The sequence below is a fragment of the Sarcophilus harrisii genome, chromosome 2 (genome assembly GCF_902635505.1).
Source record: "Sarcophilus harrisii chromosome 2, mSarHar1.11, whole genome shotgun sequence".
Taxonomy (NCBI): Eukaryota; Metazoa; Chordata; class Mammalia; order Dasyuromorphia; family Dasyuridae; genus Sarcophilus; species Sarcophilus harrisii.
The window spans coordinates 329,865,758-329,891,852 of NC_045427.1; the positions used below are offsets into that span (position 1 = coordinate 329,865,758).

Consider the following 26,095-nt stretch of genomic DNA (forward strand, 5'->3'; position numbering starts at 1 on the left):
TGTTCAATATTGAAGTAATCCTTCATTCCTGGCTAAAAGCCAATCTGGTCATGGTATATGATCTTTTTAATAGGTTATTGTAATCTCCTTAATATTTTGCTAAAAATTTTTGTGGCAATATTAATTAGGAATGTTGGTATAAAGTTTTCTTTCTTTATTATGAATCTTTCTTGTTTAAGAATCAAGTAAATATTTTCATCTCAGAATGAATATGGTACAATCTTTTCTTTTTCTATTTTTGCAAACAGCTTATGTCATATTGGAAATGTTTTTTAAATGTTTGATAGAATTTTCTTGCAAAAAATTCTGATTGTGGATTTATTATTATTATAGTTTGTTTATTGAATTTATTTTTCTGCATAATTCTCTATTTTTGTTTTGTCAATATTGATATGGTGTATTTTTGTATCTATTTCATTTAAGTTGTCAGTTTTCTTGATATATGGTTATGTGAAGTAGTTTCTCATAATTTTCTTCATGTCATTCATTTGAGGTGAATTTTCAATTTTCATTTTTTTATATTGGTAATTTTCATTCTTTAATAAAAAAATCCATAAAACTTTCTTCAAAATTAGCTAATGCTATTTTATTAGATTTTTCAAAGAATCCAACTTTTATTTTTACGTTATTAATCCATTTTTGTGCTTTCGATTTTGTTATTTTTTTCTTGAGCAATTAGGTGGCACAGAAAATTGAGCACTAGGCTTTGAATCTCTTCTTCCTGAATTCAAAACTGGTTTCTGACACTTACTAACTGGGTAACCCTGGGCACTTAATCCTGCTCACCTCAGTTCTTCTTCTGTAAAACGGTCTGATAAAGAAATGCCAAACCATCTAGTGCCAAAAAAACTTTGCATGGGGTCACAAAAAGTCAGACATGAATGAAAAATGACTGAGCACAACAGAATCTCTTCAAATTTCTATTTTTTGTGTCCAATTGGAGTTTTTAAATGTATTGTTTTCCTAATTTTCTTTTAGTTTGCGGCCCACTTCTCTGTTTAATTCTTTTGCGGGGAAAGCTACATTAGAATTTCCCCCATTCTGCATCTTTGTTTATTGTTCATTTCAATCATGGACAATAAAGTTTATTAAATGTGACGTAATGTGACGTAGCTAGTTTCTAGCCCCACCTCCTCAAGCTGCGCCGTGATTGGTGACCTCCCGCAGGGAGCTGGGAGTTTCTGACTTGGGGATTGGCTCTTGAGCTTGTCACTTGGACGACTTTCTGGAGTTAGCTTTGCCTTTTCCTTCTTGCTGCTGCTGCTTTTTTTGCTGCCGCTATAGCTCCTTGCTTCTGAGTGCCACGGCGACCGAGCTAGGAGTCAATATCATGTTTCGCCGCAAACTGACGGCCCTGGACTATCACAATCCTTCCGGTTTCAATTGCAAAGGTGAGGGAGGGGGCCGATGCTCGGTGCAGGCCTTGCTGGAGTTAGGCCTGGAAAGGATTCTTTCATCCTCAGCTGGAACCTCTCCTTTCGGCTGCTACCTTTCTCCTTGCTAGGCTTTCCTTCTCATTTTCTCCGTACGTTTTTGCCTTCCTGTTAGCGCGATCCCTTTACTGTTTAATTTCTGCAGCTCTTCATTAGTTCCCTCAAACTCCTGCCGAACATTTCCCTGGACTATTCTGTTCGCCGTTCGCCCTCATTTCTTTTTTTTTTTTCAGTATCACCAAAGAGGGTCCACCTATTATTCCCTCTTCTATTAAAGAAAAGGGGGAGGAGGGGAAGCCACCTAATTATGGCCAAAGGAAGTCTTTGCCCATGTATAAAAACCGATCATTTGTTATTAATTGAATGCCAGGTAAACTTGTGATGTTGCGGTGTAAGTGCTTTGGGAGACAGTGATTAGCATCGCAGGCCAAAGGCACCTTACTTTTGTAGTTTGAACTAGAAAACAAAGCAGCGTTTAATAAAGTGTACATTATAATCGGATTACAGAGTGCCTAAAATGCAAAAAATTGAAGGGAGAATGCATTAACGATTAAAGGAAAAAACTCTAGTACCTAGACATATTCTTTGACTTATTGTAGATTAATAAAGAAATAGAATCCTAATATAACATTCCCTGTAACAAATGTTTTTGAGTCTCAGTTTCTTTCATCTGCAAAACGAAGATAATAATACTTACAGGGTTGTTGTGACTATTAAATGACATAAAGTTCTTTGGTGATCTTGAGTTGCTACATACTTTTTAGCTATTCTAAAACAATCAGCAGTACTTTGATATGCTGAAACTTGTGATATTTTAAATAAGTTTGTTATAATGGCCTATATATGTGGTAAAATACTTTGAATATTTCAGAAACCTTATAAATTTTAACTAGGAACCTTTCTTACTTTCATACTATCTTATTCTTTTGTTTGAAAGTTTTTATTTTTCATTTAATTATTTGTTTTGTTACTCTTGGATTTTATCTGTTGCTTTATTTAATTCCCTATTATGTTATTGTAGTTTATATTATCTGATCTTCTTATTAAACTGGATCTTTCTCCCCATAGCAAAATGCACTGATTGAGATTACTAGTAATCTCTTCTCTTTTTTTATTCTCTTTTTAAATTTAATTTTATTCATTTTTTAATTCCTTTGATGTGCTCGTAATACTTTATTTCCTTTTTTGGATAATTTTATAGTAGTTTTTGTTTTATTTCATTTTTAAGCTGTTTTCTTTCTTTCATTGTTTTGTAATACATGCTTATTTTTGATATCCAGGAAAAATATATAGAATTAGAAATAATTAATTTGTATAATAAAGAAGTCTGTGCTAAAGTGTATTGAAAAAAATTATATTTAAGAATATGAACATTTTGCTATCGCCCTTTATTTTGACTTAACTAAAATCTTGTATTCTGATTTTTCTAAAATTTTTGCTACAGATGAAACAGAATTTAGAAACTTTATTGTTTGGCTCGAAGATCAAAAGATTAGACACTACAAGATCGAAGACAGAGGAAATTTAAGAAACATTCACAATAGTGAATGGCCCAAGTTCTTTGAAAAGGTAATAAATAAAACACTGGGTCAATTTTAAAAATAAAATTTAATTTTGTTAGGAATAATATCAGTTTTGGTCTTTATGACCAAAGCAGAACTAGAGATCATTACTGATCACAAAATAGAAAATTTCGATTATACCAAACTGAAAAGTTTTTGTACAAACAAAACTAATGCAGACAAGATTAGAAGGGAAGCAATAAACTGGGAAAATATTTTTACAGTCAAAGGTTCTGATAAAGGCCTCATTTCCAAAATATATAGAGAATTAACTCTAATTTATAAAAAATCAAGCCATTCTCCAATTGAAAAATGGTCAAAGGATATGAACAGACAATTCTCAGATGAAGAAATTGAAACTATTTCTAGTCATATGAAAAGATGCTCCAAGTCATTATTAATCAGAGAAATGCAAATTAAGACAACTCTAAGATACCACTACACACCTGTCAGATTGGCTAAGATGACAGGAAAAAATAATGATGATTGTTGGGGGGGATGCGTGAAAACTGGGACATTGACGCATTGTTGGTGGAGTTGTGAACGGGTCCAACCATTTTGGAGAGTAGTTTGGAACTATGCTCAAAAAGTTATCAAACTGTGCATACCCTTTGATCCAGCAGTGTTACTACTGGGATTATATCCCAAAGAGATTATAAAGAAGGGAAAGGGACCTGTATGTGCACGAATGTTTGTGGCAGCCCTTTTTGTAGTGGCTAGAAACTGGAAACTGAATGGATGTCCATCAGTTGGAGAATGGCTGAATAAATTGTGGTATATGAAAATTATGGAATATTACTGTTCTGTAAGAAATGACCAACAGGATGATTTCAGAAAGGCCTGGAGAGACTTACACGAACTGATGCTGAGTGAAATGAGCAGGACCAGGAGATCATTATATACTTCAACAACAATACTATATGATGACCAGTTCTGATGGACCAGGCCATCCTCAGCAACGAGATCAACCAAATCATTTCTAATGGAGCAGTAATGAACTGAGCTAGCTATGCCCAGAAAAATAACTCTGGGAGATGACTAAAAACCATTACATTAAATTCCCAATCCCTATATTTATGCACACATGCATTTTTGATTTCCTTCACAAGCTAATTGTACAATAATTCAGAGTCTGATTCTTTTTGTACAGCAAAATAATGTTTTGGTCATGTATACTTATTGTGTATCTAAGTTATATTTTAATATATTTAACATCTACTGGTCATCCTGCCATCTAGGGGAGGGGGTGGGGGGGGGGTAAGAGGTGAAAAATTGGAACAAGAGGTTTGGCAATTGTTAATGCTGTAAAGTTACCCATGTATAAATCCTGTAAATAAAAGGCTATTAAATAAAAAAAAAAAAAAAAAAAAAGGAATAATATCAGTTTTGGAATAGAAACAAATTATTAAAAGGGGGCAAAGGGCATAGATTTAGAGTTGGAAAGGACCTTAGATATCATTTAGTGCAACCTCCTTATTTTATAGATGAAAAGTTGAGAAAAATTTTATTTGAAAAAAGATTAAAACTAATGAAGTAGGTGTTGGTTATTAAGGAAAACCACAGTTATGCTATATTAATATTAGTAAAAATCTTAACCACCTTAGTTTTTGTTATGTATATTTAGATAAATAAGATATGTAATTAAACCAATGAAACAGATCTTGTTTCAACAAAGCAAACCTAATTTTCCAGAAGAAAACAAAAATGAAAACTAATTGTTGATATTTTAATGTAATAGCATGTAAACATGATGATTTTAAAGTTTATAATTATAAAAGCCTTCAGAAACTGAAAAAGAAAAACCTTTGTGATAAAAATAAATTTAAATTGTCTGAAGATTTTTTTTTTTTTTTTTTTTTTTTTTTTTTTGCTGAGGCAATTGGGGTTAAGTGACTTGCCCAGGATCACACAGCTAGGAATTGTTAAGTGTCTGAAGTCAAATTTGAATTCAGATTCTCCTGACTTCAGGGGCAATGTGCCACCTACCTGCCCCTTGAAGATTTTTTTTTTAAAGTTTTATATGAATTAATAGCATCAAAAGTTTTTGAGAAGCTGGATGCTATAGTTTTTGTCCCATATCTGGTAGTAGTTTAACTGAGCCACATTTATTCTCTTATGAATATGATTTGCACTATATTTTGAAACATTCCTCATAAAATAGCAGGATATGTGCATTTTATGAAGTGACAGGGTTTTAGATGGTGACTTCCAGGACACTAGGCCTGTGATTATAATGTACATTTGAAGTGCTGTGCTTATGTTATTAATCCTTCTGTTGTTTAGCCACATCTTATTGGTTGCATTTTCTAAAGTAAAGAATCCCATTATTCCCTTTTTTTCTATCCTCTTAATAAAGAAATTCCTTCATCCCATCTTTTTTTTTCCCCACAGTGGGAATTAGGTCTTGAACTGTGATTTTTATTTGTGTGGGTAACTCCTAATCTTTAACATTTTCCATCAATTCAGATTAGCAACTTGACTGTAAGTCAGTAAACTAGAGGAATAGTTTATAGATAGATAGATAGAAACAATAAGTCTATAAACTAGAGTTTCCTGGGTTAGTTGATGTGCCTGTGATGATGATACTCATAGCTAGTATGTTTCTTGGGTAATACTTGCCAGATCTTCCTCACCTTAAGACTAGGTCCCTATTCAATTTTGTATGTTTTTTTTTTTTTTAATATTCCAACTCATTGTATCCTTGTCCCCATACCCCAATAAATTATCTCATATCTTATCTATAATAATTTACTGTTGATTTAAGAAAATCAGGTGTGATTTTTGGTTACTTAGTTGTTAATATTTTCAGGTTTTTTTCATTTCTTTAAGATTTATTCATTTAAGGCACCTTGTACTTTGAAAAGTCCTGGATGACCTAATCAATACAAAATTGATTACCTAAATATAGATACTATGACTTATTTTATATAATTCTGATTTTTTTATTTCAATAGTATTTTATTTTTCCAATTATATGTAAAGATAGTTTTCAACATTCATTTTTGTAAGATTTTAGCTCCAAACTTTTTTCTTCTTCTCTCCCTTATCTCCTCCTTCCCCAAGACAGTAATCAATCATATGTATATATGTACAGTTAGTTTAATATTTTCATATTAGTTAAGTTGTGAAGGAAAAATCAGAACAAAAGGGAAAAGCTATGAGAGAAAAAGGAAACAAACAAACAAAAAAAGGTTAAAATAGTATATTTCAATTCACATTCAGTCTCTATAGTTCTCTCTCTGGATGGAGATGACATTTTTCATCCCAAGTCTATTGGAATTGTCTTGGATCGCTATGTTGGTGAGAAGAAATAAATCTATCATAGTTTATCATCACATATTCTCCTGGTTCTGTTCACTTCACTTAACATCAGTTCATGCAAGACTTCACAGGCTTTTCTGAAATCTGACTGCTCATTATTTCTTATAGAATAATAAATATTCCATTACAGCATATGCCATAACTTATTTAGCTATTCCCCAATTGATAAATATGCATTTATTTTCCTTCTCACCACAAAAAGAACTGCTACAAACATTCTTGCACCTGATCTTTTTGGGATACAGATTCAGTAGTGATACTGCTCAATCAAAGGGTATGCATAATATATAGCTCCTTGGATATAGTTCCAAATTGCTCTTCAGAATGGCTGTACCAGTTCTCAGCTCCATCAACAATGCACTCATGTTGCAATTTTCCCATATCCTTTCCAACATTTATCATTATCCTTTTTTGTCATTTTAACCAATCTGAGAGGTGTGAAGTGGTATCTCAGTAGAGTTGTCTTAATTTGCTTTTCTCTAATCAATAATGATTTTAGAGCTTTTTTTCATATGAATATAGATGGCTTTAATTCCTTCATCTGAAAATTGTTCATATACTTTGACCATTTATCAGTTGTGGGTGATTGGTTTTATAAATTTGAGCTATCATATATTTGAGAAATGAATTGTTTCTGCTTTTCTTCTAATTTTGACTGAATTGGTTTTTATGTGCAAAACCTTTTTGATTTAATGGAATAAAAATTATCCATCTTCTATTTCATAATGTTCTCTATCTCCTGATTGGTCAGAAATGTCTACCTTTTCTAAAGATTTGACAAGGAAATTACCCCTTTGCTTTGCTAATTTGCTGATAGTATCACTATTTATGTCTAAATCATGAGGCCATTTTGAACTTATCTTGGTATAGGGTATGAGATGCTGATCTGTGTTTAATTTATGTCACAATATTTTCCCAGCAATTTTTTTCAAATAATTCTTATTCCATAAGCTGGAGTTTATAGAGTTATCAAATAGTAGATTACTAGTTATTGGGTACTGTGTCTTGTGTACATAACCTGTTCCACTGATCAATCACTCTATCTTAGCCAGTATCAAATGGTTTTGATGACTATGACTTTATGATAAAGTTTTAAGTCTGATACTTCTAGGTCACCTTTTGTGTGTGTGTATGTGTGTGTGTGTGTGTTTTATTAATTCCCTTGATGTTCATGACTTTTTATTCTTCCAGATGAATTTTGTTATTTTTTCCAGCTCTATAAAACATTTTTGACTATTTAGTGTGGCACTGAATAAGCAGTTTAATTTTGGTAGAATTGTCATTTTTATTATATTAGCTTGGCCTTCCCATAAACAATTGATATTTTTCCAGTTGTTTAAAACCTTTATTTGTATGAAAAGTGTTTTGTAATGGTGTTCATAAAGTTTCTGGGTTTGTCTTGGCAGGTAGATTCCCAAATATTTTATATTGTCTACAATTACTTTAAATGGGATTCTTCTTGCTGCTGGACTTTGTTGGTAATATATAGAAATGCAGATTATGTAGATTTATTTTATATCCTGCAACTTTGTTAAAATTGTTAATTATTACAATTTTTTTAGTTGATTCTCTAAGATTCTTTAAATGTACCATTATGTCATCTGCAAAAAGTGATAGTTTTGTGTCCTCATTGCCTAGTCTAATTCCTTCTATTTCTTCTCTTAATAGAAGAAAATACTGTACTAACATTTCTAGTACAGTATTGAATAATAGTGGCAATAATGTCATCCTTATGTCACCCTGATCTGATTGAGAATGTTTCTAACTTATCATCATTTAATTTTGATTCTTGACTGTATATTGCCATTTAACTGAAGATAATGAATCAAATGTTTTTCTTTTCTTTCATAGTATCTCAAAGATGTTAACTGCCCTTTCAAGATTCAAGAGCGACAAGAAACAATTGATTGGCTTCTTGGTTTAGCTGTTAGACTTGAATATGGAGATAATGGTATGATTTTTATATGCTTTAATGTGCTTTAATTTTATATGTATGTGTGTGTGTATATACATATATATATGTATATACACATATATACATATATATATATATGTATATACACACACACAATGTGCTTTAATTATATATCCAATGATATATTTGATTAGGAAAAGACTTAATGTAGGAGTCTTTAAAAAATAATTTAACTGCTTTTTATTTAAATTCTTTTTTAGTTCCCATTCATTTTTTAGATCTGTTTGGAAAAACTTATTTATTCCTTTCTTTCTTTACATATTATATAAAAGAACCCTATTAGCAAAAGAAGTTCAGAACACATTCTCTTCATTGCTTTTTTGGTCCTTAGATTTTCTAGAGGCACTTCAGATTGTTGAAATGGAAAGAATACTGGATTTTTGGAGTGAAAGAACCTGGATTTGAATCCCACTTCTTTTACTTAATACTCTTGGTAACCAAGTTGGTGAGGCAAGTTAGACTTTCTGGATTTTAGTTTTATCATTTATTAAATGAGATGGAAAAGGAGGGAAGGGAACAAGTAGTTATTAAATACCTACTATGTGCCAGGCACAGTGCTAAACTTTTTATAAATACTATCTTTTGATCCTCATAACAACCCTATAAGGTTTGTCTATTATCCTCATTTTGCAGATAAAGAAACTGAGCAAACAGATTTTAAGTAACTTGTTCACTTATTTGCTATCTGTGTGATAGCAAGCAAGCAAGCAGCAAACTGAAACTGTTTTTGAACTCCAGTCTTCCCAACTCCAGGTCCATTTATCTACTATCTTCCCTCCTTCCCCCATTAAATAATGTAATTAGATTATAATTTTTAAGCTTTATATGATTGGCCAACTGTCCAATTCATGATCCTATTTAAACACCATTATAGATTAACAGATAAATGAACACTGGAGGAATATTTCCATATCCATATTTCCAAAGCCAAGCCTTTGGACTTCTAGTTAATTCAGTAGTAAAATAAAATAAAAATGTGATCAAGAATCTTCTATTGATACCAGGAAATGTCAGGAAAAATTATAAAAGGCCTCTACACAGAGAGATACCCTAGTGGAATGATGGGAGGCCATCTATAAGAGTCACACAAGTTGTGTAGGAATGGTTGTATTGCAGTGTGTATCTTGATAGTCGGTTCAGATTGATATTATCATATATATTTAAAATTTGAGTTCATTTCAACAAATTTGAAAACATTGCTAAGCAATAAGATTCAAAGATGAGTAGTACATGGTTCCTGATGCCAGAGAGCTATATAAGTTAAAATAATCTACCGGTTTATTTGCAAGTAACCAATAATACAAAAGTAAGTATGGTATTTTACATATTTTTTGAGATTAAGTAGTTTGCTGAGAGTCATGGAAAAATCAACAAAAATCACATTGTGGTGAGAATTCTAAAAAAAGAAAAGTTTGCTTTCTATTGTGGAGTCAGTTAAAGATTCATTAAAGTTGTAGCATTTGATTTGAGCTTCAGGATTTCAGAAGTTAAAATTGTTGAGGAAAACTGAGCATTGCTTACTTTTGGTAGAAGCTTTTCAGATTTATTTACAAAATTATGAATTAAATTTTAAGCATTTTCTTTTTGAGAGAGAAAACAAAAAGAGTTTACTCTTGACTGAATTTTTTGGGATTCATTTTATAGTAATTGTGAAACAAAAGCAACATTCCACATTGAAGATTAAACAAGGGTACAAAGTTTAAGTTAGAGGTTAAACAGAACAATAGTAATTTATTATATCAACCATCTTGCCAAAATATTCATTCTGGTCAAGGATGGAAGAAGAGATAGTGCACTTAATCTTATTATTTTCAGAAAATTCAATGTTCCTTCCTGAAATATGACTTAAATCCCATTTAGAAACTGAATAATTCTTTGATAAAGGTGAAACAAAAGAATTTCGGAACAGGATATTGTCTCTTCAAATTAAAGTACTGACAGTTTTTCTGTTCAGGTTTTAGTCACTAGAACATTATGATATAATTTTCTTTATATTTAATAACATTGAAGGATAGATGAGGAGAATCCAGGTTGTGTGATATGTTCATGTGATGGTGAGTAGTATAGGTTGGAGTGTGTGAAGTGGGAGAGAAGCAGCATGTATAATATTTTGAAAGCAGGCTTTTAAGTCAGTAATGATCATCTAGTTTAAGTTCTGCTTATGTGAAGACACTTAATAAGTGTCTTCAATCTCTCAGTGCTCTAAAAATTATTTTAGACTATAAATTGCAGAGAAAGGTGCACTGACATTGAAATGTTACGTTAGCTTAGGGAGTTTACTCACTTTGGTGTTCCCTCTACTAGTGAAGTCAAAGTTCTAGTCCCTCTTTCTACATGAGTGGAATGGTGTGTCAGTGGTTGAAAATATTTTGTACTTCTATGTTGCTTTATAATTTATATGATCCTGAGGATCATAAGAAAAAAACTGTGGACTTGGAATCAGTAGGCCTGAATTCAAATCATTCCTGAGGTACTTTATGATTTTGGCAAGTCAGTTAAATCCATTTTCATTATCTGTAAAAATGGGGATGATATTTGTATTACCTGACTCATAATATTGTGAGGAAAATGCTTTGCCAGGTATCTAACTTGATAAATGTGATATTGTTTTCATCTAACTAATGGTTTTTCTACTGTTACTTACATGACCATGAAAATAAGTTATGTCTGCAAGATAAACACACATACCACCCAGAGAGAAACTTTGCAATAATCATGCACATGATTGCGCGCTGCACAAGAAAAATCAGATTAAAAAGAAAAAAAAAACAAGCAAATAACAACAAAAAAGGTAAAAATACTATGTTGTAAACCACACTCAATCCCCACAGTCCTCTCTCTGGGTGTAGATGGCTCTCTCCATTTCAAGTCAATTGAAACTGACCCGAATTATTTGTTGATTATTGTTTGAATTCAACAGTTATTGTTGAAAAGAGCCATGTCTACTGATGCTTTTTTGAATGATATTCCTTCTCAGGGATTCCTATAATCAACCTTGATTATAATATGCTAATTTTGCAATAACAGCTTTTAGAATGATTGGATTTCAAGAACACGTTTCATACCAGTTTATCTCTGACAGTGACTGTGAGGCTGTTGTAGAACTAAATTTTTAATCTTGGGTTGTGGCAGCATCTAAATATATCTTATCCTTTAGTTAAAATAATTCATGACACATTGTATTAGAGAAAAACATGATCAATCGTTATAATGAACTCCTAGTGCAAGCACTAGGTTAGTGGGAAAAAGTGCCTGAATAGGATTTCCTCCATTGGCCATATTGAATCATGAATAGCTAATTATGTTTCCTTAAACAATCTCTCCAATTAAAAGTGCTCTTTCCATCATATCATGCTTTGAAGAGGTAAAATAGGCACCAGGAGTGGAAATATGAAATAGATTTAGGAGAGCAATAGATTGTAAAAGATATTAATAAAAATAATATATAGATTCAATTAGTGACATAAAGAAATTATGTCATAGGCATTCATTACAGATTACAAAGGTTTGCTATTTATTTTATGTTTAAGTAGCTTCATAGATTCAAACAGATATAAGCCACAAGACAGTCAAATCAAATGAGCAGTTTGGGTTGGGAAAATTCAACCTTTTTTAGTCTCTGTGGAGCTGTGGAATGGAGGCAGGATCTCCCTGATTGACCAAGCCCCAGAATTGCCTAAAGATATGCTAATCAAAAGCTCGTGACTATTGAGACAGTAGAGGGGGAATGAAAAGAGTTTTGGCTAAACTGGATATTCTGGGGGACTTGACTGATTTTGATTCTTTTTTCACTAACAAAAGTGCTGCCCGCATGTCATTGAGAAGCTATAGATAAATGTTCCTTGGTAGGAACTGTGCAATGTACTTGGAGTCAATCTACCTGATTCTAAAAGCACTGTCCCTTTTGGATTAATTGAGATTTAAAGCCAGTCCCTCTAATTGAATGTCTATATCAGGCCATTTTAAGCTCTTTTTTTCCCGTGGTTTTAGAGGCTATATAAATATCTTTTGTGTGTTACTTATTTGTTGGCATAGACAATTGATTTCATCCTTGTCAGTGAAGTGAGTGAAGTCTTGGCATAATTTCTGGTCAATCCAACAGAAAAAGAAGAGCAAAAGGGAAAATCCTTAAAAATTAGAATGTTCCAAATATAATGGCAACAGAATGGTTGAAGTAAATGTTGAACAAATTGTAAATGTATTTAATTTGTTTATTCATTAAAGTTATCTTGACTTATTAAAATATTTAACCTACCTGTCTCCTTAACTTTTATTTTCTCTAGCATAATTTTTCACTTTTTCTAAGTAAACTAATATGGCATTCAACTTTGTTATGTTATTACATTATTGCTATCATGACTCATTTATGCCTTTTCTTATAGCTGACAAATACAAGGATTCTACCCCAGATAATGCTAAAAATGCTGACAATGCAGCTAAAAATGTAGAGCCACTGATAAATTTGGATGGTAAGTATGTAACTGAGTGAAGATTGTTTGATATTACTAATTCAGCTAAAATGTTTTTGTTTTTATTTCCTGTTATTTAGAATGAATTCTTTTAATCTAGATTTATTTTAGAAAAAAAATGAAGACTTTTTCAAATAGTTACAAAGTTGGTGTAGAATAAGTAAATATATTTGTGTTGGATTAAAGTGTAATTTTTTTTTTAAAGCAATGGATTTTTGAAATCTTATCCTTAAGATATTTATTATGTTATAAACTTCCATTCTTCATTTGCATGATATTTATAATGAAAGAGTCCCTTTTAAAAATCAGTTAAAAACACCATAATAATGTTTCCAAGACATTTGATGTAGTTTAAGAGAGCAATTTTTGGTACCAAACAATATAATTTAGCATGTAGCACCAAATAGTAAGATTGTTGGAGTTTGATCATGTGATGAATTCACAGGAGCCATTATCTTTGGCAAAAGGTAGGTTTTTTAGAAGAAATTACAGACAAAATGAAGAGATACAATAGAAGTGGTAAATATGAAGAAAAGTTGGGAGAGCATTTAGTTAGCAAGAAAAAAGATTCATCAATTAATGATGGAAAAGACAAGTTCCCTAATGGAATTCCCAGTTAATCAGGAAAAAGGAAACATCCCATGAAGTGGGAATATACCTTAACTGGCAGGCAAAGTCTATAGAGAAGTTTAGCACCCTAAAAGAGTTAACTAGCTGTAAGGAGAAAGACACAATGAGGTAGAGTGCTGTGGTGGGCTATAACCTGAAGGGGATTCAGCAAAGATGGCACGGATTTATAGGGAAAATTTAACCTCAGGGGTTTGACATAACTGATTTCTGATGGGACATAGCAAGGTAGAGCTGCCCACAACCTTCACAGAGGGTGGGACTATGAAATTAATTAAACTGATTTCCATTGTGCCCTTCCCTGCTTGCTAAAGGGAGTAATTTCATCAATATTCAGGATTAAAATCCTTTAAAGGATTCTTCTCTGTAGACTACTTCATTACAAAATTATGTACAAACATAGTATGCCAGAGACACTCAATTGTCTTAAAGGATATCTGATACTTTTATTCAAAACATAAGTCTGAGCTAAGGCAGAACACATTATTTATGTTTGCATGCTAATACTGTTTTATCTTTAGTAAAATAGCAATGTGAAAGAGGGAAATGAAGGAAAACTTATATGCAAAATTGCCAAAAGATAAGATTTTCAGAACAGCATTACATTGAAAGATATCCTACTGTGTGTTGTTTACATAATTATGTTTTTGGTGTAAGTAAGATGGAAATTAATAGTAATCTACTATTTATTACAAAAATTATTAGATTTTACATAATTTACTTTAGTGAGGCTCAGTTTCTTGTCCAGGGAACAAATAAGTTTCATTATTTCAATCTCTTGCTACCTTTTAGTCAGTCTTTGCTTTTTACTATTTTTTATGGTTTGCTTTAAATGAAGATTCTACTTAACTCATTAAAAAAAAAAAAAGAATCTAACCAATCTACTGGTTCTTTTTGACCTCTTTTTTTTCATAACTTGTGATTCGTGTGAACTATTAAGATTTTGGGGCTCTCAGAAGCTGCAGATTATGTTGATGGTTTTGTAAAGAAATGTTAGTCCAAAGTATTATTTAAATAGGTTTTGTTGAAAAAGAATTAAATAGATAAAAATCAATGTGAATAAAATTATTCACCAGAACTTTAGAATGAATGTATGAGCATCATGAAATAAAAATAAATAGTTTTATCATTATAATTTTTGGTGCTGGGGTTTTAATTTTGTGTGTTCTTTTGGATAGTTATTGGGTAAGAAATTTTAGATACTTTTTTTGGGGGGGGGGTGTTCTAAGCCAAATAAAAATCTTAATATATTATTATATCTCTCTAAAAAATATGAAATCAGCTTTTATATATATTTGCTTTACAGTGAATAATCCTGATTTTAAGGCAGGAGTAATGGCTTTGGCCAACCTTCTTCAGATCCAGCGTCATGATGATTATTTGGTAATGCTTAAGGTTAGTTTATATTCTTAAATTTAATATTATGAGAGAAATGAAAAAAAAAAACTATATTTCTGCAAAGTATGTGTAATGTTTTCTTTACTGAAACAAATTTTGAAATTTTACAAATACACACACACAATACATAGGACATAGTCTCACAAGTTTAGTAGCATACTTTGTATCTTGGAAATAAGGTCATTAATTAGGAATCAAGATTTTCTTTGTATAGAAATAAATGTGTTGAAGCCTTGAAGTGAAAGACTATTACATTTATCTGTAATACAGGTACTTGTATTGTGGTGGGGTTGCCAATTTGTGTTACTTATATGTTACTCTGTATTATTTTATTCTTTGCCTAAAGAATGTATGATGATGAAAAAATGTTGTTTTGAATTATTTTTTAACATGTAGTTAAATGGTATATATTCCTTAAAATAATTAAATTATTGTGATATGTGAAGAGCATCTTTAATTAACCAAAACCAAGGAAAAATATTTTCACAGCAATAACAACAGTTTTTGTGTGTTAAGGACGGTGGTGGGAAGTAATTTTGAGGGTGGATAGTAAAATGAGGGTGGGCATGAAAACTTAAACTGCATATTATATTGCCCTTTATTTTCAACATTGGTGAATTCTTGGATACCCTTGCACTACTTACTGAATCAGGGAAAGAAGGATGACATGTCTTTTAATTTACCCCTTTATGTAGAAAGAAAGACTAAAAAGATTTTTATTTACTAGGCAATTCGCATTTTGGTTCAGGAACGCTTAACACAGGAGGCAGTTGCTAAGGCAAATCAGACGAAAGAGGTATGTGTGTTTCTCTAAACTGAAAATTAAATATTTTTGGTAAAGTTCCAAATGTTATAATAAATAAATGCTAATAATTCCTAGTATTCCAACACATTTTGGAAGTGGGTTGTGATTGTGTGCCCCTGCTGTGGTCATATTCTCTAAACCTTTCCTAAACCTTGGTGGAGTGTACCACCAAGGATTGATATAATAGGAGCTGTACTAGTTTTCCATGGATAGCTAACCTATATGCATAATTGAACATGTTTTTATCTATCCAGGTGTGATCTTTAATACAATCAAATGTGATGAAAGTTCTAAAGTTTTTCAGAGTTTTTTTTCCTTCTGTAAATTGTTTTCTTAGTTCTATTCACTTCACTCTTTATCAGTCCACAAAGGTCTGTCCAATTCATCATTTCCTGTGGTACAATACTTACATTTATATACAACACAGTTTATTTAGCTTCTTCCTATTGGAAATCCCAAAAGGAATTACTTTCCATTTTTTGTCTACTATAAAAAGAGTTGACAATCATATTTTTGTACATAAAGATCCTTTTCTTTTTTCTTTGATCTCTTTGAAGTATAAGCATAGTATTGATTTGGTTAAGTCAAAGAGGATCCTTTCCAGAAGGACTAGAACAATTTATTGCTCCACCTGTTTTCTCGTAACCCCTCCCATATTTATAATTTTTCTTTTTTGTCATCTTTGTCAGTCTGAAAAATATGAGTTGAGTTGCTTTAATTTACATTTTAATTTGTCATTTAATATATGTCAGAGTTGCTTTGATTTACATTTTCTAATTAATGATTTAGAATTTTTTTCATATGATGGGTAGCTTCAGTTTCTTTGAAAATTGTTCAAGTCTTTTGACTTGAGGAATAACTCTAAGGTATTATAAAATTGAATCAGTTCCTTATGTAGCTTTGATAGGAGATTTTTATCAGAAAACTTGGTTGCAGATATTTTCCCTCTTTCTATTTCCATTCTAATTTTTATTATAATAAATTTGTTGATTCAAAGCCTTTTAAATTTTGAATTTAAAAATTACCCATTTTATCTTACATGTTCCTTTTTATAACTTGTTAAGCCATGGATCAAATTTATTTTTTATGCAACTTTTAAAATTTAGGTCATGTATCTATTGGGGTTATCTTAGTATGAAATATTGGTCTAAATCTAATTTCTACCTGCCTGCCAATTTTCTTAGAAGTTCATGTCAGATAAGTCATTGTGATTTTGGGATTAATCTAACACAATGCTATTGCATATTGTGTATATGATCTGTCCTATTGATCAAACTTACCTTTTATTAACCAATACAAAATCATTTTGAACATATATATTTTTAATTTATGGAATAAAACAAACATTTCATTTTTTAAAAATTAGTGCTTTTAGCCTTCTTATCTCTGTATACCTACATTCACTTGATACAAATGTACACTACTAATCCCACTTTGCCTCAGTTCATATAAGTCTTTGCAAGTTTTTCTGAGATGTCTACTCTTCATTTCATATTTCACAATGATATTCCATTACATTCATATACCACACTTTTGTTCATCCACTTTCCAATTGAAGGGCATCCCTTCAGTTTCCAATTCTTTGCCATCATAAAAAAGTTGCTATAAATATTTTTGTACACACTCTCTTTGGGATAGAGACCCGCAGTGGTACTATTGGATCAAAGGGTATGCGCAGTTTGGTTACTCTTTGGGCACAGTTCCAAATTGCTTAACAGAATAAATGATTGGATCAGTTCACAACTCCATCAACAATGCTCTAGTATCCCAATTTTACCACATTTCTCTAATATTTAATAATTCTCTAATATTCTCTAATATTTCTCTAATAGTCTCTAATAATAATATTCTCTAATATTCTCTAATATTTACCACAATATCTCTAATATTTTCCATTTCTATCATATTAACCAATTTCATAGTTTTGAATTTACCACTTCAGATTTGTTTTAAGTTGGGTTTCCCTAATCAGTAGTGATTTAGAGCATTTTAGGACTAGAGATTTTTAATTTCTTCATCTGAATATTGCCTGTTCATATCCTTTATCAATTAGGGAATGACTTGTATCCTTATAAATTTGACTCAGTTCTCTGTATATTTGAGAAATGAGGCCTTTATCAGAAACACTGTCTATAAAAATTGCTTCCCAGCTTTCTGCTTTCCTTCTAATTTTGGCAGTATTGGAAGAGTGGGAGAAATGAACAGTTGGCTTAATTTCATCTGAACTGTCTGAAAAAGGAATTGAACATATATAAATATGCACACACAGTTTGGTATAGATTTATTAAACTTAATAGAAAAAACATATTTTTTTCAATTTTTTGAAATGAAGTTTTTCATTTTCAAAATACATGCAAAGATAGTTTCCAACTACATCCTTGCAAAACTGTGTTTCAAATTTTTCTCCTTCTCTTTCCCCACTTCCTCAACAGCAAGTAATCCAATATATATTAGACATGTAAAATTCTTCTACACATATTTCCATATTTATCATATTACAAGAAAAATAGATCAAAAAGGAAAAAAAAATGAAGAAAAAAAAAACAAAAACAAGCAAACAACAACAAAAAAGGTGAAAAAAAACTATGTTGTGATCTACTCTGAGTCCCGATAGTCCTCTCTCTGGGTGCAGATGGCTCGCTCTATCACAAGATCACTGGAACTAGCCTGAATCACATCGCTGTTGAAAAGGGCTATGTCCATCAGAATTGATCATCGTATAATCTTGTTGTTGCTGTGTACAATGGTCTCTTGGTTCTACTCACTTCACTTAGCATCAGTTCATGTGAGTCTATATAAGCCTGAGAAACCATATCTTAAAAATAGTTAAGAGGGGGTTGATGAGGTACTAATCTTTCCAGTTCTATTGCACAAGTACTTGTTTGGCATGTCCCACTTGTACTTCCAGTAAACTGAGTGAATTCTCTATTCATCAGGTTCCTTTTTCTGTCTTTTCTCTTATAAGACATTTCCTCCCCCAATCCCCATAATTCCACACCAATTCCACTTAATATGTAATATGATAGATGCTCTGTGTTCCCAAATGTAACTTTTCCTTTGCCAGTTTTGTCAAATATCTGAAAGACCACAGTAATGATCACATATAGATTGTATAGGTCATTCAAATGCTACAAATTCTTGAAAGGAAATTAACCTATATTTTGTTCAATCCAACATACAAACTTGGAGCTACAAACTTTTTACTATTTTTTAGAAGTATTCAGGACATGAAAAAATTTTATTTTTCCTAAGGCTTGTGGTTCAGTAACTTTCAGTTGTTTGGGGAAATTTTTTTTTGGGGGGGAGCAAAACTACCATTGTGGTTTGTCATTTCCTATTCCATCTTATTTTACAGATGAGGAAACTGAAGCAAACAGGGTTAAGTGACTTTCCCATGGCCACACAATTTGTCTGAGGCCAGATTTGAATTCATAAAGTTTAATATTCCTGACTGGTTCTGGACTGGCACTCTATGCACTACAACACTTAAGCTGCCCATTTCTAACACTACAGAACTTAAGTGAGTTCACATGCAACTGTTCCTAGTGAAAGCCATCTTGATAATTATGATGCCATCAATAATAACAGCTAGTATTTATATATAGTACTTTGTTTTGCAAGGCAAACTCTTTTGTCTTTTTCCCCCCTCACAACAGTCTTGGGAGGTAGGTGCTATTATTTTTTCACCATTTTATAGGTAAAGGATTTGAGGCAGATAGTGGTCAAGTGACTTGTCCAAAGTCTAGTGATCATCAGGTAGGATTTAAACAAGTCTTTCTAACTCCACTGTATCCACAATGCCACACAGCCACCTCTTTTGGACTTTTTTGGTGGCACAAAAGTAAAGATATGGGTAAAAATTACACTCATACATTTATACTCTAGAGCAGGGGTCCTCAAACTACAGCCCGTGGGCCAGATGCAGCAGTTGAGGATGTTTATCCCCCTTATCCAGGGCTATGAAGTTTCTTTATTTAAAGGCCCACAAAACAAAAGTTTTTGTATTTACTATAGTGTGGCCCTCCAACAGTCTGAGGGACAGTGAACTGGCCCCCTATTTAAAAAGTTTGAGGACTCCTGCTCTAGAGCATCAGTAGTGTCCTACTCTCAAATTTATATTTCTAATTCTAACTTTACTTCTGAATTGGAGATTCACATATCTAACTCTGTAAAACAAATCTATCTGAATGACCCACTGGTACTTAAACTCAGAATGTCCAAAGCCAAGTTATTTTTCTGTTCCCTAAAATATTCTGTTCCTCCTTTGACTTTACTAATTTTGTCCATGGAACTATCATTTACTCTGGATAGTGTCTGTCAAGGCTATCACAGTTATTTACGCAATTCTTTGTTTTGAGAAAATTGGAATTTATCCTCTATCTCAAGATAGACTTGTTCTGGTCTTATCTTGTTTGGTTCTAGGCCACTTAATGTCTAGGTCCCATTAGAATTGTTTCCTCAAACCTTGAAATAGCCATTGATCCAGATCTCTGCCTTCTGTTTTGAGCCGTTTTGCAGTGCTTCAAAGACCATTTCTAGCTTAGATTCACTTTCCCCCTACAATCTTATATTTCTTGACTAGACTCTCTAGGGGTAATGACCTATTCTTGTTTATATTGACATGGACTTCCTGAAGTTTTATAGGACATATAACTACCACCTGCCACAAGGTTGTGCCTCAAAAAAGAATTTTGAACAGTTTTATCTCTTGCCTCATTGAATTCCTTGTCAATAAGTGGCTAGAATTGTTGCTCAAAAAATATTTACATCCCCTCCAACTCTGTCTCATTGAGTTTGAACTACTTATTGCTAAAATATAAACCTTGTATATCCCATCTCCAATCATCCCGTCCCCCTCAACCTTGTTTCTTCAAATATCTAAGATCTTTCCATCCTTTCTACTATGCAACATACTTGCTCCATATATTGCCACTTTGAATGCTTACTACCATTTGTTTTTGAAGTGTATATGATACAAGAATATGAATCATTCTTATATAATCTACAGGTCCTTTATCTGTTTCATTTCTTTTTTCTTTGTTATGCTTTTCCATGTATTTATTCCCATCCTCAACCTTTTCCCACATTCACACTGAAGTAACCAAATATGACATCCTAATCAAGTTCTCCATAAAATTTCTCTTCACATGTCTTTAGTTGTATAATTTATTCATTATAAGATGCCTATGGTATTTTCTATTAAAATTCATCTGCTTGGATACAAAATAAATTCACATAAATCCTCAGCATTTTTATACATCACCAACAAAATCCAACAGCAAGAGATACAAAGAGAAATTCCATTCAAAATAACTGTCAATAGCAGAAAATATTTGAGAATCTATCTACCAAAGGAAAATGAGGAATTATTTGAGCAAAATTATAAAACACTTTCCACACAAATAAAGTCAGATTTAAATAATTGGAAAAATATTAAGTGCTCTTGGGTAGGCCAAGTGGATATAATAAAGAGGACGATACTCTCTAAACTAATCTATTTATTTAGTGCTATACCACTCAGACTCCCAAGAAGCTATTTTAATGACCTAGAAAAAATAACATCAAAATTCATATGGAAGAACAAAAGGTTGAGAATTTCAGGGGAATTAATGGAAAAAAAAAATCAAATGAAGGTGGCCTTGCTGTACCTGATTTAAAACTATATTATAGAGCAGCAGTCACCAAAACCATTTGGTATTGGCTAAGAAATAGATTAGTTGATCAGTGGAATGGGTTGGGTTCACAGGACAAAATAGTCAATAACTATAGCTGTCTAGTGTTTGACAAACTACAGTGGCTAGAAACTGCAAAATGAATGCATGCCCATCAACTGGAGAATGGTTGGGTAAATTGTGGTATATGAATGTTATGGAATATTATTGTTCTGTAAGAAATGACCAGCAGGATGAATACAGAGAGGCTTGGAAAGACTTGGATGAACTGATGCTAAGTGAAATGAGCAGAATCAGGAGATCATTATATACTTCAACAATACTGTATGAGGATGTATTCTGATGGAAGTGGATATCTTCAACAAAGAAAATCTAATTCAGTTCCAATTGATCAATGATGGACATAATCAGCTATACCCAGAGAAGGAACACTGGGAAATGAGTGTGAACTGTTTGCATTTTTGTTTTTCTTCCCAGGGTATTTTTACCCTCTGGATCCAATTCTTTCTGTGCAACAAGAGAACTGTGTGGTTCTGCACACATATATTGTATCTAGGATATACTATAACATATTTAATATGTATAAGACTGCCTGCTATCTAAGGGTGGAGGGAGGGAGGGGAAAAATCAGAACAGAAGTGAGTGCAAGGGATAATGTTGTAAAAAATTACCCATGCATATGTACTGTCAATAAAAAGTAATAAAAAAAAATAAAATTCATCTGCTTTATTGGATTCAATTAGTTAAACCAAGTGGATAGAAACTTGCTTACCCTCAGGTTGTCTGAGTTCTTGACAAATCAAATATATGGGTATTTACAGGTGGTGCAAAGAAGCTTGAAGACAGTCTAAAAAGCATGTCTAATCTCTTTCTATTGCACATTGCATTAAAAAAAAAATCAAAGTATACATTAGTTCTTTTAGCCTAGTGAGTATGGTCAATGACAGGAAGTAGAATATCCTATCTCCAACCATTCCCATCTGCCTCAATCTTATCTTTCCAATTCTAGTTCTTTCCACTCTTTATTGCTGTGCTTTATGAAATGCCTGTTCTGTAATTAACAGGGTCCTTTTTTTTTTTGCTATCTTTTCCTAACAGTGTCAAACTTTCACTCACTTGGATTTGCTCTGAGTGAAAGCCACCATGCTCACCCTTGGTTTTGATACAACAGTTAATATTTATATAGTGCTTTGTTTTCTGTTAATTCTCACAGTATTCATAGGAGGTAGGTACTAATAATTGGATTTTTTTAGGATTCTTAGAAAATAATAGGATTTTCCTACCACCATTTGTGATAGTGGTAACAGATGTAAGTTTAAAAAAAATCTGTCAAGTATGTAATCATATTTTAATACTAGCATCAGATTCAGCTCATGTATGGGAACAAGTAAAAAAATGTGTTCCATTGCCCATGCATAGGTAAACAAATGCAAAATACATAAAAGATGGCTGTTGATGATAGGTGTGTGTTCACTGGAGAGTCAGAAGGTCCCTAAAACCATATAAGGGAGTTAGTTGCTCAAGCAATCCAAATTATACTTTCTAATTTTAAATTGAGTACTGAATCTCTTCAGTTTTTGTTAATATGTTAAAAAGTCTACTTTATAGTCTTATTAATATTAAATTAACTTCTGTTCAGCTTTTTAAAAAAGATGCTGAATGGCATCTATGGCATTTTTTATTTTACACAAGGTTTTTTTTTTCCCCTGTGTTAATTGTTACTTATAAATTAGCCAAAACCAGTGTTTAAAATCTAGTACTAAATAATCAAATCCCATTTTACATTTTAGGCCTATTGTTACTCTGCCATGGCTGTATGTCTGTCTGTGTGTCTCTGTAACTGTCACTTGAGCTCTCTTGCAAAGAATATCACATGGTTTGCACAAATAAGATTTCAATTTGTTGAGTAGATTTTATATCTAATATTTTGATATAGCACCCAAATGAATAGGAAAATATTAATAGATTAAAATTAAACAATAGCTTCTATATTTACTTTTCTATTATTACACCCTCTTTCCTCTTAAATTTATCCTTTATCCTCTTCCCATTTTTTTTTCTTTTTTTTTTTTTTCTTTTTGGACACCTCTTTGATAATCTAGACTGACAATGTGAAGAAAAAGGGTTAAATTAAAGGATGGACTAGATGCTCATTACTGGAGGGAGGGGATGAGTGAGTTTTCTTCTTTTTATTCTCACTCTCCTCTACCCTGTCCATATCCAAATAAACTCCACAATCTAGCCTGTATTTTCTCATGTTTCTCTAAGTTTCTCTTAAGACTTGGGAAGCCTCAGACTTGAAATAATACCAAAGTTATTATTTGATTTTACTAAGAATATAAGAAATATTAGAAGCGCAGCAATAGGTAATTTTAGCTTGCTGTTTAGTTCCTCTATAATTTGAAGGAAGTCCATGTTTTTTAGTACTTTAATTAAAAGAAATGCTGGCAAATGAAGGCCAAAATTCTTGCTTGACAAGTCTAATCCTTCCCAGTCTCCATTTAGAGTGGTAAAAAATATAAAAGAAGGAAAAATATTGTAGTCACGTACAGATATGGACAATTTGCCATGTTTTTTAGCCTGAGTCGGTTCTACCTTATTTTTTAAGTATTATGTTTTTTTACTTAATTATTCTTAATTATAAGAATAGAATTTCTTACTGTCTTTTTCTTTTTTTCTTTAAAGGGCTTACCTGTTGCTTTAGATAAGCACATCCTTGGTTTTGATACAGGAGGTAAGTGCTATTTTTTAAATAGCTTGTCCTAATTAATTAAATAAAAGTATAAACTTGTATGACCTTGAGCATATCACTTAAACTCTGGCCCTCAGTTTCTTTATCTGTAAAGCAAGAGGGTTCCCTTCATGTTTTGACATAAAAGTAGTTTTAAAAATTATTGCATGAATGATAACTTTTTTTAAAACATTGAAATTATTTTCAGAGATGATTTAAGTAGTCATAACATGTCAGTGCAATCTTTTCTTGTGATAAAATAGATGCTGTTCTTAATGAAGCTGCCCAAATTCTTCGATTGCTGCATATAGAAGAACTCAGAGAACTACAGACAAAAATTAATGAAGCCATAGTAGCTGTTCAAGCAATTATTGCTGACCCAAAAACAGATCACAGATTGGGAAAAGTTGGAAGATAAAGAGATTTAGGATTACAGCCTCTCATCTACTTAGGACATATAGAAACTATGCATAACTTTGGCAATGTATTTTCAATCAAATGTCACTATTTGGGAGGGAAAAAATAACAGAGAATTTTGAATTCTTACCATTGTTGTGTTTTCCATTTAATAAAGTTTGAAGAAATGGACATGTAATCATTTGATTGTATATTAAGTACTATTAATTGTCTATTTTGTAATTGAGACTGCATAGAATTTAGAATTCTGTTATTTATTTTTAGTCCCAGGTTTGTCATAAACACACTCAGACTCACTTATAGGAAAATTTAAAATATTTTATTAAAGTAATTCAGAACTTTTGCATAGAAATATACCTTATAAGTATACATGAATTTAACTTTTTCTACTGTAGGCATAGAGGGACTTAAGAACTTTAAAATACAAACTGAATTATTCTAGCATAAATACTAAAAGAAATTCACTGATGGTGAGGTAAAGAGATTATCATTTAGAATTTCAAAGAACTTAATTGCTTTTTTTCCATCAAGCTTACTTATACAGCCTCTTCAAAGTTTGTGATCTTTATTTAGGACTCAGGTTTTTTCTTTAAATGCATATTTTAATAAAACTATATAATCTTTTAGCCAAAAAGAATCTATAATTTAGATCAGTTTATAGGTTTTTAAAAGTTCAAATTTAATTGATTTTTCTTTAATGATTTTTACTTTAAAGTTGAAATATGATAATTGTGGGGTTTTTTTTGTTTGTTTGTTTTTTGTTTTTTAGAAAATACAGTAGTAAAGATTGAGGTATAAACTTTCGCAGAATAAATTTACTAATCTTTGCCCTCATTTTGTTGCATATCCAGAAACTACTATTGGTCTTTATTGTTTTTTCATTTTCTTCACTTCCAACCATTGGTAGAAAGTAGTCTTTCTTCAAAGTTAAAATTCTGTTGTTTAGAACTCATTACTTTGTTCCTATATAGTGAAGGAGAAAGGAAGGAGAAAGTTATTTTCTTTTTAAAAATTTAATATTTTAATTTTTTCCTAATTACATTTAAAACAATTTTTACCTTTGTTTTTAAAACTTTGAGTTCTAGATTTTCTTATCCCCACACCCAGGCCCCATTTAGAAAGCACATGTGAAGTTATGCAAAACAAAAAAGTTTTCTTTGTGAAAGAAAACATAAATCTCCCTCTGGGAGAAAACCCTCAAGAAAAAGTATTAAAAAGAGAGAGGAAATGCTTCAATCTGTATTCAGATACAATTAGTTCCTTCTTTGGATGTTGATAGGATTTTTCATCATAAGTCCTTCAGAGTAGTCATGGATCATTTTATTATGAGAATAGCAAAAGTCATTCACAATTGATCATCCCAGAACATTTCATATTTCTATTACTTTGTACACAACACCATTTCACTTTGCTTGAGTTCACAGAGGACTTTGCAGGTTTTTCTGAGAATCCTGTTCATTGTTCCCCATAAAATAATAATGTTTCATCATAACAATATGCCAAATTCAGCCATTCCCCAATTGATGGTCATCCCTTGAGTTTCCAACTTTTTTCCCCTGATTAAAGAAGTGCTATAAATATTTTTGTACATATAGGTCCTTTTCCTTTTTTTAAAAAAATTCTTGCCTAATAGTGGTATTGTTAGGTCAAAGACTATGCATGATTTTATAGCCCTTCGTGCATAG

General features: G+C 31.8%; 2 protein-coding genes across 3 annotated transcripts in view; one reads left to right on the plus strand and one right to left on the minus strand.

Moving 5' to 3' along the window:
* Positions 1 to 1,187: 1,187 nt before the first annotated feature.
* RTRAF (RNA transcription, translation and transport factor) lies at positions 1,188 to 24,591 on the plus strand. Its single transcript, XM_031952832.1, has 8 exons — positions 1,188 to 1,391; positions 2,878 to 3,002; positions 8,168 to 8,267; positions 12,674 to 12,760; positions 14,694 to 14,782; positions 15,513 to 15,581; positions 23,948 to 23,996; positions 24,257 to 24,591. The coding sequence occupies exons 1-8, from the start codon at positions 1,331 to 1,333 to the stop codon at positions 24,409 to 24,411; spliced, it is 735 nt and encodes a 244-aa protein (XP_031808692.1). The 5' UTR covers positions 1,188 to 1,330; the 3' UTR covers positions 24,412 to 24,591.
* A 215-nt stretch (positions 24,592 to 24,806) lies between these two features.
* Positions 24,807 to 26,095, minus strand: part of NID2 (nidogen 2) — a 93,925-nt gene continuing 92,636 nt past the window's right edge. For both annotated transcript variants that reach the window (XM_031952830.1, XM_003758812.4), the window contains one exon: positions 24,807 to 25,373. The gene's annotated coding sequence lies outside the window, so the exon portion shown is untranslated. The remainder of the gene's footprint in view (positions 25,374 to 26,095) is intronic.

Bases quoted from the DNA above. Each gene is read 5' to 3' on its own strand.
- RTRAF (XM_031952832.1), top strand. From the start codon at position 1,331: ATGTTTCGCCGCAAACTGACGGCCCTGGACTATCACAATCCTTCCGGT. The intron at 3,003-8,167 runs GTAATAAATAAA...TTTCTTTCATAG, and splicing joins GGCCCAAGTTCTTTGAAAAG to TATCTCAAAGATGTTAACTG. The intron at 8,268-12,673 runs GTATGATTTTTA...CTTTTCTTATAG, and splicing joins ACTTGAATATGGAGATAATG to CTGACAAATACAAGGATTCT.